Source organism: Petromyzon marinus, chromosome 83, assembly GCF_048934315.1.
Source record: "Petromyzon marinus isolate PM22_M1 ecotype Great Lakes invasive population chromosome 83, UKy_Petmar_22M1.pri1.0, whole genome shotgun sequence".
NCBI classification, from domain to species: domain Eukaryota; kingdom Metazoa; phylum Chordata; class Hyperoartia; order Petromyzontiformes; family Petromyzontidae; genus Petromyzon; species Petromyzon marinus.
Window position 1 is genome coordinate 3,007,709 of NC_133748.1, and position 12,494 is coordinate 3,020,202.

The 12,494-nt window shown below is 52.7% G+C and overlaps 1 protein-coding gene across 1 annotated transcript in view; it reads right to left on the minus strand.

Moving 5' to 3' along the window:
- The window catches only part of NCAPG (non-SMC condensin I complex subunit G), a 77,676-nt gene extending 73,247 nt beyond the window's left edge, over positions 1-4,429 (minus strand). Inside the window, exons 1-2 of the mRNA XM_076057623.1 lie at positions 4,232-4,429; positions 1,102-2,328 (exon numbers count right to left, since the gene is read on the minus strand). Coding sequence (XP_075913738.1) covers positions 1,102-1,218 — 117 coding nt within the window. The 5' untranslated portion in view covers positions 1,219-2,328; positions 4,232-4,429. The remainder of the gene's footprint in view (positions 1-1,101; positions 2,329-4,231) is intronic.
- Between the last annotated feature and the right edge of the window lie 8,065 nt (positions 4,430-12,494).

The following is a 12,494-nucleotide window of genomic DNA, read 5'->3' on the forward strand; positions in this document are numbered from 1 at the left end:
GGTGATGGTGGTGGTGGTGGTGGTGATGGTGGTGATGGTGGTGATGGTGGTGATGGTGGTGATGGTGGTGGTGGTGATGGTGTTGGTGGCGTTGGTGGTGATGGTGGTGATGGTGGTGATGGTGGTGGTGATGGTGGTGATGGTGGTGATGGTGGTGATGGTGGTGATGGTGGTGGTGGCGTTGGTGTTGATGGTGGTGATGACAGTGGTGGTAGTGGTGATGGTGGTGATGGTGGTGGTGATGGTGGTGGTGGTGATGGTGGTGATGGTGGTGGTGATGGTGGTGGTGGTGATAGTGGTGGTGATGGTGGTGATGGTGGTGATGGTGGTGGTGGTGATAGTGGTGGTGATGGTGGTGATGGCGGTGATGGTGGTGGTGATGGTGGTGGTGATGGTGGTGATGGTGATGATGGTGGTGATGATGGTGGTAGTGATGGTGATGATGGTGGTGATGGTGGTGGTGGTGGTGATGGTGGTGGTGATGGTGGTGGTGATGATGGTGGTGGTGGCGTTGGTGTTGATGGTGGTGATGACAGTGGTGGTGGTGATGGTGTTGGTGGCGTTGGTGGTGATGGTGGTGATGGTGGTGATGGTGGTGATGGTGGTGGTGATGGTGGTGATGGTGGTGATGGTGGTGATGGTGGTGGTGGCGTTGGTGTTGATGGTGGTGATGACAGTGGTGGTGGTGGTGATGGTGGTGATGGTGGTGGTGATGGTGGTGGTGGTGATGGTGGTGGTAGTGGTGGTGATGGTGGTAGTGGTGGTGATAGTGGTGATGACAGTGGTGGTGGTGGTGATGGTGTTGGTGATGATGGTGGTGGTGTTGGTGGTGATGATGATGGTGGTGATGGTGGTGATGGTGGTGGTGGCGTTGGTGTTGATGGTGGTGATGACAGTGGTGGTGGTGATGGTGGTGGTGTTGGTGATGATGGTGGTGGTGTTGGTGGTGATGATGATGGTGGTGATGGTGGTGGTGGCGTTGGTGTTGATGGTGGTGATGACAGTGGTGGTGGTGATGGTGGTGGTGTTGGTGGTGTTGGCGGTGGTGTTGGTGGTGACGTTGGCGTTGGTGCTACCGCCAGCTGGCCGAGGTGCTCTCACCTGCCCGTGCAGCTCACGCAGGGAAGCGACGAGGCGCTCCTGGTTCACGTGCGGACGCTTGGCCAACTCGAAGGCCGCCCGGACAGAGTCCACCCGTGCCGGCCGCGCCGGAGCCATTGCCGGGCCGGTAGATGCACGCCGCTGGTGGTGGTGGTGGTCGCTGTGGGTCTCTGTGTGTGGGTCTGTGTGTGTGTGTCTCTGTGGGGCTCTGTGTGTGGGTCTCTGTGTGGGTCTGTGTGTGTGTGTCTGTGTGTGTGGGTCTGTGTATGTGGGTCTGTGTGTGGGTCTCTGTGTGTGTGTCTCTGTGTGTGTGTCTCTGTGTGTGTGTCTCTGTGTGTGTGTCTCTGTGTGTGTGTCTCTGTGTGTGGGTCTCTGTGTGTGGGTCTCTGTGTGTGGGTCTCTGTGTGTGGGTCTCTGTGTGTGGGTCTCTGTGTGTGGGTCTCTGTGTGTGGGTCTCTGTGTGTGGGTCTCTGTGTGTGGGTCTCTGTGTGTGGGTCTCTGTGTGTGGGTCTCTGTGTGTGGGTCTCTGTGTGTGGGTCTCTGTGTGTGGGTCTCTGTGTGTGGGTCTCTGTGTGTGGGTCTCTGTGTGTGGGGCTCTGTGTGTGGGTCTCTGTGTGGGTCTGTGTGTGTGTGTCTGTGTATGTGGGTCTGTGTATGTGGAGTCTGTGTGTGGGTCTGTGTGTGGGTCTCTGTGTGTGGGTCTCTGTGTGTGGGTCTCTGTGTGTGGGTCTCTGTGTGTGGGTCTCTGTGTGTGGGTCTCTGTGTGTGGGTCTCTGTGTGTGTGTGTCTCTGTGTGTGGGTCTCTGTGTGTGGGTCTCTGTGTGTGGGTCTCTGTGTGTGGGTCTCTGTGTGTCTCTGTGGGTCTCTGTGTGGGTCTCTGTGTGGGTCTCTGTGTGTGGGTCTGTGTGTGTGGGTCTCTGTGTGTGTGTGTCTCTGTGTGTGTGTGTCTCTGTGTGTCTCTGTATGTCTCTGTGTGTCTCTGTGTGTCTCTGTGTGTCTCTGTGTGTGCGTCTCTGTGTGTGCGTCTCTGTGTGTGTGTCTCTGTGTGTCTCTCTGTGTGTGTGTCTCTGTATGTCTCTGTGTGTCTCTTCGTGTCTCTGTGGGTCTCTGTGGGTCTCTGTGGGTCTCTTCGTGTCTCTTCGTGTCTCTGTGTGTCTCTGTGTGTCTCTGTGGGTTTCTCTGTGGGTCGCTGCTGCTGCTGCTGTGTGTGTGAATGGACGAGGTGGGCTGTTACGTGTGCACGGATACACAACAACACACACACACACACTCGTCAACACCAGGAAACCTGATTTGGTGCATGAGGAGGAGGTCACAGGACAGACCCTGCAGGTGCCATGGATTGTGCTGCTGTGCCAGGCTAGGTGCACGAGGAGGTCACAGGACAGACCCTGCAGTGTGCCATGGGTTGTGCTGCTGTGCCAGGCTAGGTGCACGAGGAGGAGGTCACAGGACAGACCCTGCAGTGTGCCATGGGTTGTGCTGCTGTGCCAGGCTAGGTGCACGAGGAGGAGGTCACGTGGACAGACCCTGCAGGTGCCATGGGTTGTGCTGCTGTGCCAGGCTAGGTGCATGAGGTCACAGGAAAGACCCTGCAGGTGCCATGGGTTGACTGAGATGACCGGTAGATGCACCACCACCTGTACCCCCTACTGTTTCAACGATGGCAACACATACACACAGAGATACAACAACAACAACCGCCATTCGCCACTAAGTGGCGGTGACGTCACCACGACGCTTGTGCCAGGCTATGTGCACCCTGAGGCTACCACGTGAAGTGTCGAACGCCCGCTGGCAGGAGGTCACGGGGCAGACCCAGCAGGTGCCACGGGTCGACTGACTGAGATGACTGGCTGATGCACCACCTGTGCCCCCTACTGTGCCAACCTGCTGTGCTTTAGCCACCCGGCGCTCCGCTCGATGAGATACACACACACAGAGATAAACACACAGTACACACACACAGTACACACAATACACACACAGTACACACACACACAGTGCACACACACACAGTACACACACAGTACTAACACAGTACACACACAGTACTAACACAGTATACACACAGTACACACACACAATGCACACACTGTACACACACTGTACACACAGTATACACACAGTACACACATACAGTACACACACATTACTAACACTACACACACACAGTACACACTACATACACAATACACACACACGCTACATACACAATACACACAGCACACACACAGTACATACACAATACACACAGTACATACACAGTACACACACAGTACAAATACAATACATACACAGTACACATACACAGTACACACACAGTACTAACACTACACACACAGTACACACACAGTACTAACATAGTACACAGTACACACACAGTACACACCCAGTATACACACACAGTACACTACACACACAGTACACACTACACACACAGAGTACACACATAGTACTAACACTACACACACACAGTACACACACAGTACTAACATAGTACACAGTACACACACAGTACACACCCAGTACTAACATAGTACACAGTACACACACAGTACACACCCAGTATACACACAGTACACTACACACACAGTACACACTACACACACAGAGTACACACATAGTACTAACACTACACACACACAGTACACACATAGTACTAACACTACACACAGTACACACACAGTACACACACACAATACACACACAGTACACACAATACACACAGTATACACACAGAGTACACACATAGTACTAACACTACACAGTACACACACAATACACAAACACAGTACTAACACTACACACACACAGTACTAACACTACACACAGTACTAACACTACACACAGTACTAACACTACACACACAGAGTACACACATAGTACTAACACTACACACACACAGTACACACACACAGTACACACACAATACACACACACAGTACTAACACAGTATACACACAGACACGGTAATAACGCAGCAACACACGCAGAGACTACAACACACACGTATTTAATTACGGCGTCACTATTATCAAACAATTAAAAACTAAACAGTAAACAGAGAGAGATGCGGGCCTGGTCACCGCCGACGAAGCCTCTCCCGCGTATCGCCGCTCGTACTCACCGAGACGCGAGACTTTTGTTCGTAAATATAATATTTGTTTGAACAAAACCGTGAACACGTTTCTTGTTTTACCTCAAAGTTAAGAGAAAAAAATCTAAAAAAAAATATTATCAAAGCCGCCCGTTTGAGGGAAATTTCAAAACCTAAATAACGGAGAGAGGATCTCGTGTTGGCGCCAAAATGCTGCTCCCTGATTGGCTACTCGCCGCCCACCGCTACTCTCCCTCCCTCTGGTCTCGCGAGATTTCGTTTTGAACGTCGGGAGTTGGGTTGTGGAGGGGGTCGGTTATGTAGTCTCGCGAGAGGTGAGATGGAGGGGGTGGGGAGTTTGGTTATGTAGTCTCGCGAGAGGTGAGATGGAGAGGGTGGGGGGGTTTGGTTATGTAGTCTCGCGAGAGGTCAGATGGAGGGGGGTGGGGTTTAGTCTCGCGAGAGGTGAGATGAAGGGGAATGGGGGGGATCGGTTATGTAGCCTCGCGAGAGGTGAGATGGAGAGGGTGGGGTGGTTGGGTCATGTAGTCTCGCGAGAGGTGAGATGGAGAGGGTGGGGGGGTTGGGTTATGTAGTCTCGCGAGAGGTGAGCTGAAGGGGGTGGTGGGGGGGGTCGGTTATGTAGCCTCGCGAGAGGTGAGTTGGAGGGGGTGGTCATGTAGTCTCGCGAGAGGTGAGATGGAGGGGGTGAGGGAGGGGTGGGGGGAGAAAGGAGGGGTGGTGGGGGAGGGGCGAGGGGGTGGAGCGAGAAGTCACGTGACCCACGTGGTACAGGAGGTAAACATAGCAGAACTTGCCCCGATAGGCCGTGCAAGGCTACACGGGGGGTCTTTGTCTTTGTTTAACCGGTGCGTCGGCCGCCTCCCCTAGGTCGACTCAGCCGTAAATGAATACGAAACAGAGACCCATAGACTCACCACACAGAGACCCATAGACTTACATAGAGACCCATAGACTCACCACCACACAGAGACCCATAGACTCATCATCACACAGAGACCCATAGACTCATCACCACACAGAGACCCATAGACTCATCATCACACAGAGACCCATAGACTCATCACCACACAGAGACCCATAGACTCATCATCACACAGAGACCCATAGACTCATCACCACACAGAGACCCATAGACTCATCATCACACAAAGACCCATAGACTCACCATCACACAGAGACCCATAGACTCATCACCACACAGAGACCCATAGACTCATCACCACACAGAGACCCACAGACTCACCACCACACAGAGACCCATAGACTCACCACACAGAGACCCATAGACTCATCACACAGAGACCCATAGACTCATTATCACACAGAGACCCATAGACTCATCACCACCACACAGAGACCCATAGACTCACCACCACACAGAGACCCATAGACTCACCACCACACAGAGACCCACAGACTCACCACCACCACACAGAGACCCATAGACTCACCACCACACAGAGACCCATAGACTCATCACCACACAGAGACCCATAGACTCATCACCACACAGAGACCCATAGACTTGATCCCATGACGTCACTTCCGTCCCCGCTCCTTCCTCTCCATCAACCCCTACACAACATGGCGGCGGCGGTCCAGGCCTCGTTACGTTTCTCGCGGCCTCTGCTACCACCACCACCGCTGCTGCTGCTGCGGCTGCTGCGGCGGCCCCTCTCCTGCGCGGCCCCGTCGCGATCCTCGCCGCGGCCACGGCCGCAGCCGTCACGGCCGCTCGCGCGCGACGAGAGGCGAGCTTCGGCCCGGCGCCTAGGCCTCGGCATGCTAGGCCTCGGTCTGGGCTGGAACTTGGCCCGGTTCGCGCGCGTCGGCTCGGCGGGCTGCGCGGGCGAGGCCGAGGCCGCGCCGCCTCGGGAGCCGGGGTCGCCTCGCGCGAGTTTCAACTTCATAGCGGATGCGGTGCAGAAAGCGGCTCCTGCCGTGGTTTACATCGAAATATTGGGCAGGTGGTGTGGTGCACCTAGCCTGGCACTCACTCGTACACTCACTTATACACTCACTTATACACTCATACACTCACTCACTGATACACTCACTAATACACTCACTCACTGATACACTCACCCATACACTCACTCACTCATACACTCACTCACTCATACACTCACTCACTCATACACTCACTCACTCATACACTCACTCACTCATACACTCACTCACTCATACACTCACTCACTCATACACTCACTCACTCATACACTCACTCACTCATACACTCACTCACTCATACACTCACTCACTCATACACTCACTCACTCATACACTCACTCACTCATACACTCACTCACTCATACACTCACTCACTCATACACTCACTCATACACTCACTCATTCACTCACTCATACACTCACTCATACACTCACTCATACACTCACTCACTCATACACTCACTCACTCATACACTCACTCATACACTCACTCATACACTCACTTATACACACACTCATACACTCACACACTCACTCATACACTCACTCATACACTCACTCACACACTCACTCACACACTCACTCATACACTCACACACTCGTACACTCACTCATACACTCACACACTCACTCATGCACTCACTCATACACTCACTCATACACTCACACACTCACTCATGCACTCACTCATACACTCACTCATACACTCACACACTCACTCATACACTCACACACTCACTCATACACTCACTCACTCACTCATACACTCACTCACTCATACACTCACTCACACACTCACTCACTCATACACTCACTCATACACTCACTCATACACTCACTCACTCATACACTCACTCATACACTCACTCACACACTCACTCACTCATACACTCACTCACTCATACACTCACTCATACACTCACTCATTCACTCACTCATACACTCACTCACTCACTCATACACTCACTCATACACTCACTCACACACTCACTCATACACTCACTCACTCATACACTCACTCATATACTCACTCACTCATACACTCACTCACTCATACACTCACTCATACACTCACTCACTCATACACTCACTCATACACTCACTCATACACTCACTCATACACTCACTCATACACTCACCATCTCACCCACTAAATTTGCCCACGCGCTATCTAGCTCTCTCTCTCGCCTTATGTCCCTCTCCTTTATCTCTCTCTTGTCTCTCTCTTGTCTCTCTCTTGTCTCTCTCTTGTCTCTCTTGTCTCTCTCTTATCTCTCTCTTATCTCTCTCTTATCTCTCTCCCTTATCTCTTATCTCAGGCAGGTGTTGACGGGGAAGGAGGTGGCCGTGTCCAGTGGCTCCGGCTTCATCGTGACCACCGACGGACTGGTAGTCACCAACGCCCACTCTCTTATCTCTCTCTCTTATCTCTCTCTTATCTCTCTCTCTTATCTCAGGCAGGCGTTGACGGGGAAGGAGGTGGCCGTGTCCAGTGGCTCCGGCTTCATCGTGACCACCGACGGACTGGTAGTCACCAACGCCCACTCCCTTATCTCTCTCTCTTATCTCTCCCTTATCTCTCCCTTATCTCTCCCTTATCTGTTATCTCAGGCAGGCGTTGACAGGGAAGGAGGTGGCCGTGTCCAGTGGCTCCGGCTTCATCGTCACCGCCGACGGACTGGTAGTCACCAACGCCCACTCTCTTATCTCTCTCTTATCTCTCTCTTATCTCTCTCTTATCTCTCTCTCTTATCTCTTATCCCAGGCAGGCGTTGACGGGGAAGGAGGTGGCCGTGTCCAGTGGCTCCGGCTTCATCGTGACCACCGACGGACTGGTAGTCACCAACGCCCACTCCCTTATCTCTCTCCCTTATCTCTCTTATCTCTCTCCCTTATCTCTCTCTTATCTCTCTCCCTTATCTCTCCCTTATCTCTCCCTTATCTCTTATCCCAGGCAGGCGTTGACGGGGAAGGAGGTGGCCGTGTCCAGTGGCTCCGGCTTCATCGTGACCACCGACGGACTGGTAGTCACCAACGCCCACTCTCTTATCTCTCTCTTATCTCTCCCTTATCTCTCTCTTATCTCTCTCTTATCTCTCCCTTATCTGTTATCTCAGGCAGGCGTTGACGGGGAAGGAGGTGGCCGTGTCCAGTGGCTCCGGCTTCATCGTGACCACCGACGGACTGGTAGTCACCAACGCCCACTCCCTTATCTCTCTCTTATCTCTCTCTTATCTCTCTCCCTTATCTCTTATCCCAGGCAGGCATTGACGGGGAAGGAGGTGGCCGTGTCCAGTGGCTCCGGCTTCATCGTGACCACCGACGGACTGGTAGTCACCAACGCCCACTCCCTTATCTCTCTCCCTTATCTCTCTCTTATCTCTCCCTTATCTCTTATCTCAGGCAGGCGTTGACGGGGAAGGAGGTGGCCGTGTCTAGTGGCTCCGGCTTCATCGTGACCACCGACGGACTGGTAGTCACCAACGCCCACTCTCTTATCTCTCTCTTATCTCTCTCTTATCTCTCTCCCTTATCTCTTATCCCAGGCAGGCGTTGACGGGGAAGGAGGTGGCCGTGTCCAGTGGCTCCGGCTTCATCGTGACCACCGACGGACTGGTAGTCACCAACGCCCACTCTCTTATCTCTCTCCCTTATCTCTCTCTTATCTCTCTCCCTTATCTCTCTCTTATCTCTCCCTTATCTCTCTCTTATCTCTCTCTTATCTCTCTCTTATCTCTCTCTTATCTCTCCCTTATCTCTCTCTTATCTCTCTCTTATCTCTCTCTTATCTCTCTCTCTTATCTCTCTCTTGTCTCTCTCTTGTCTCTCTCTTGTCTCTCTCTTATCTTTCTCTTATCTCTCTCTGTTATCTCTCTTATCTCTCTTATCTCTCTCCCTTATCTCTCTCTTATCTCTCCCTTATCTCTCCCTTATCTGTTATCCCAGGCAGGCGTTGACGGGGAAGGAGATGGCCGTGTCCAGTGGCTCCGGCTTCATCGTGACCACCGACGGACTGGTAGTCACCAACGCCCACTCTCTTATCTCTCTCCCTTATCTCTCTCCCTTATCTCTCCCTTATCTCTCTCTTATCTCAGGCAGGCGTTGACGGGGAAGGAGATGGCCGTGTCCAGTGGCTCCGGCTTCATCGTGACCGCCGACGGACTGGTAGTCACCAACGCCCACTCCCTTATCTCTCTCTCCCTTATCTCTCCCTTATCTCTTATCCCAGGCAGGCGTTGACGGGGAAGGAGGTGGCCGTGTCCAGTGGCTCCGGCTTCATCGTGACCGCCGACGGACTGGTAGTCACCAACGCCCACTCCCTTATCTCTCTCCCTTATCTCTCTCTTATCTCTCTCCCTTATCTCTTATCTCAGGCAGGCGTTGACGGGGAAGGAGGTGGCCGTGTCCAGTGGCTCCGGCTTCATCGTGACCGCCGACGGACTGGTAGTCACCAACGCCCACTCTCTTATCTCTCTCTTATCTCTCTCTTATCTCTCTCTTATCTCTCCCTTGTCTCTCTCTTATCTCTCTCTCTTATCTCTCTCTCTTATCTCTCTCTTGTCTCTCTCTTGTCTCTCTCTTGTCTCTCTCTTGTCTCTCTCTTATCTCTCTCTGTTATCTCTCTTATCTCTCTCATCTCTCTCCCTTATCTCTCTCTTATCTCTCCCTTATCTCTCCCTTATCTGTTATCCCAGGCAGGCGTTGACGGGGAAGGAGATGGCCGTGTCCAGTGGCTCCGGCTTCATCGTGACCGCCGACGGACTGGTAGTCACCAACGCCCACTCTCTTATCTCTCTCTTATCTCTCTCTTATCTCTCTCCCTTATCTCTTATCCCAGGCAGGCGTTGACGGGGAAGGAGATGGCCGTGTCCAGTGGCTCCGGCTTCATCGTGACCGCCGACGGACTGGTAGTCACCAACGCCCACTCCCTTATCTCTCTCCCTTATCTCTCTCTTATCTCTCTCCCTTATCTCTTATCCCAGGCAGGCGTTGACGGGGAAGGAGGTGGCCGTGTCCAGTGGCTCCGGCTTCATCGTGACCGCCGACGGACTGGTAGTCACCAACGCCCACTCCCTTATCTCTCTCCCTTATCTCTCTCTTATCTCTCTCTCTTATCTCTCCCTTATCTCTTATCTCAGGCAGGCGTTGACGGGGAAGGAGGTGGCCGTGTCCAGTGGCTCCGGCTTCATCGTGACCGCCGACGGACTGGTAGTCACCAACGCCCACTCTCTTATCTCTCTCTTATCTCTCTCCCTTATCTCTCTCTTATCTCTCTCTTATCTCTCTCCCTTATCTCTCTCTTATCTCTCTCTCTCTTATCTCTCTCTTATCTCTCTCTTATCTCTCTCTTATCTCTCTCCCTTATCTCTCTCTTATCTCTCTCTCTCTTATCTCTCTCTTATCTCTCTCTTATCTCTCTCTCTCTTATCTCTCCCTTATCTCTCTCCCTTATCTCTTATCCCAGGCAGGCGTTGACGGGGAAGGAGGTGGCCGTGTCCAGTGGCTCCGGCTTCATCGTGACCGCCGACGGACTGGTAGTCACCAACGCCCACTCTCTTATCTCTCTCTTATCTCTCTCTTATCTCTCTCTCTTGTCTCTCTCTTATCTCTCTCTTATCTCTCTCCCTTATCTCTTATCCCAGGCAGGCGTTGACGGGGAAGGAGGTGGCCGTGTCCAGTGGCTCCGGCTTCATCGTGACCGCCGACGGACTGGTAGTCACCAACGCCCACTCTCTTATCTCTCTCCCTTATCTGTTATCCCAGGCAGGCGTTGACGGGGAAGGAGGTGGCCGTGTCCAGTGGCTCCGGCTTCATCGTGACCACCGACGGACTGGTAGTCACCAACGCCCACTCTCTTATCTCTCTCCCTTATCTCTCTCTTATCTCTCTCTTATCTCTCTCTTATCTCTCCCTTGTCTCTCTCTTATCTCTCTCTCTCTTATCTCTCTCTCTTATCTCTCTCTTGTCTCTCTCTTGTCTCTCTCTTGTCTCTCTCTTGTCTCTCTCTTGTCTCTCTCTTGTCTCTCTCTTATCTTTCTCTTATCTCTCCCTTATCTCTCTCTTATCTCTCTCTTGTCTCTGTCTTGTCTCTCTCTTATCTCTCTCCCTTATCTCTCCCTTATCTCTCCCTTATCTCTCTCCCTTATCTCTCCCTTATCTGTTATCCCAGGCAGGCGTTGACGGGGAAGGAGGTGGCCGTGTCCAGTGGCTCCGGCTTCATCGTGACCGCCGACGGACTGGTAGTCACCAACGCCCACTCTCTTATCTCTCTCCCTTATCTCTCTCTTATCTCTCTCCCTTATCTGTTATCCCAGGCAGGCGTTGACGGGGAAGGAGGTGGCCGTGTCCAGTGGCTCCGGCTTCATCGTGACCGCCGACGGACTGGTAGTCACCAACGCCCACTCTCTTATCTCTCTCCCTTATCTCTCTCTTATCTCTCTCCCTTATCTCTCTCCCTTATCTCTCTCTTATCTCTCTGTCTCTTATCTCTCTCCCTTATCTGTTATCCCAGGCAGGCGTTGACGGGGAAGGAGGTGGCCGTGTCCAGTGGCTCCGGCTTCATCGTGACCGCCGACGGACTGGTAGTCACCAACGCCCACTCTCTTATCTCTCTCCCTTATCTCTCTCCCTTATCTCTCTCCCTTATCTCTTATCCCAGGCAGGCGTTGACGGGGAAGGAGGTGGCCGTGTCCAGTGGCTCCGGCTTCATCGTGACCACCGAAGGTCTGGTAGTCACCAACGCCCACTCCCTTATCTCTCTCCCTTATCTCTCCCTTATCTCTCTCTCTTATCTCTCTCTCTTATCTGTTATCCCATGCAGGCGTTGACGGGGAAGGAGGTGGCCGTGTCCAGTGGCTCCGGCTTCATCGTGACCGCCGACGGACTGGTAGTCACCAACGCCCACTCTCTTATCTCTCTCTTATCTCTCTCCCTTATCTCTCCCTTATCTCTCTCTTATCTCTCTCTTATCTCTCTCCCTTATCTCTCTCTTGTCTCTCTCTTATCTCTCTCTTATCTCTCTCCCTTATCTCTTATCCCAGGCAGGCGTTGACGGGGAAGGAGGTGGCCGTGTCCAGTGGCTCCGGCTTCATCGTGACCGCCGACGGACTGGTAGTCACCAACGCCCACTCTCTTATCTCTCCCTTATCTGTTATCCCAGGCAGGCGTTGACGGGGAAGGAGGTGGCCGTGTCCAGTGGCTCCGGCTTCATCGTGACCGCCGACGGACTGGTAGTCACCAACGCCCACTCTCTTATCTCTCTCCCTTATCTCTCTCTTATCTCTCTCCCTTATCTCTCCCTTATCTCTCTCCCTTATCT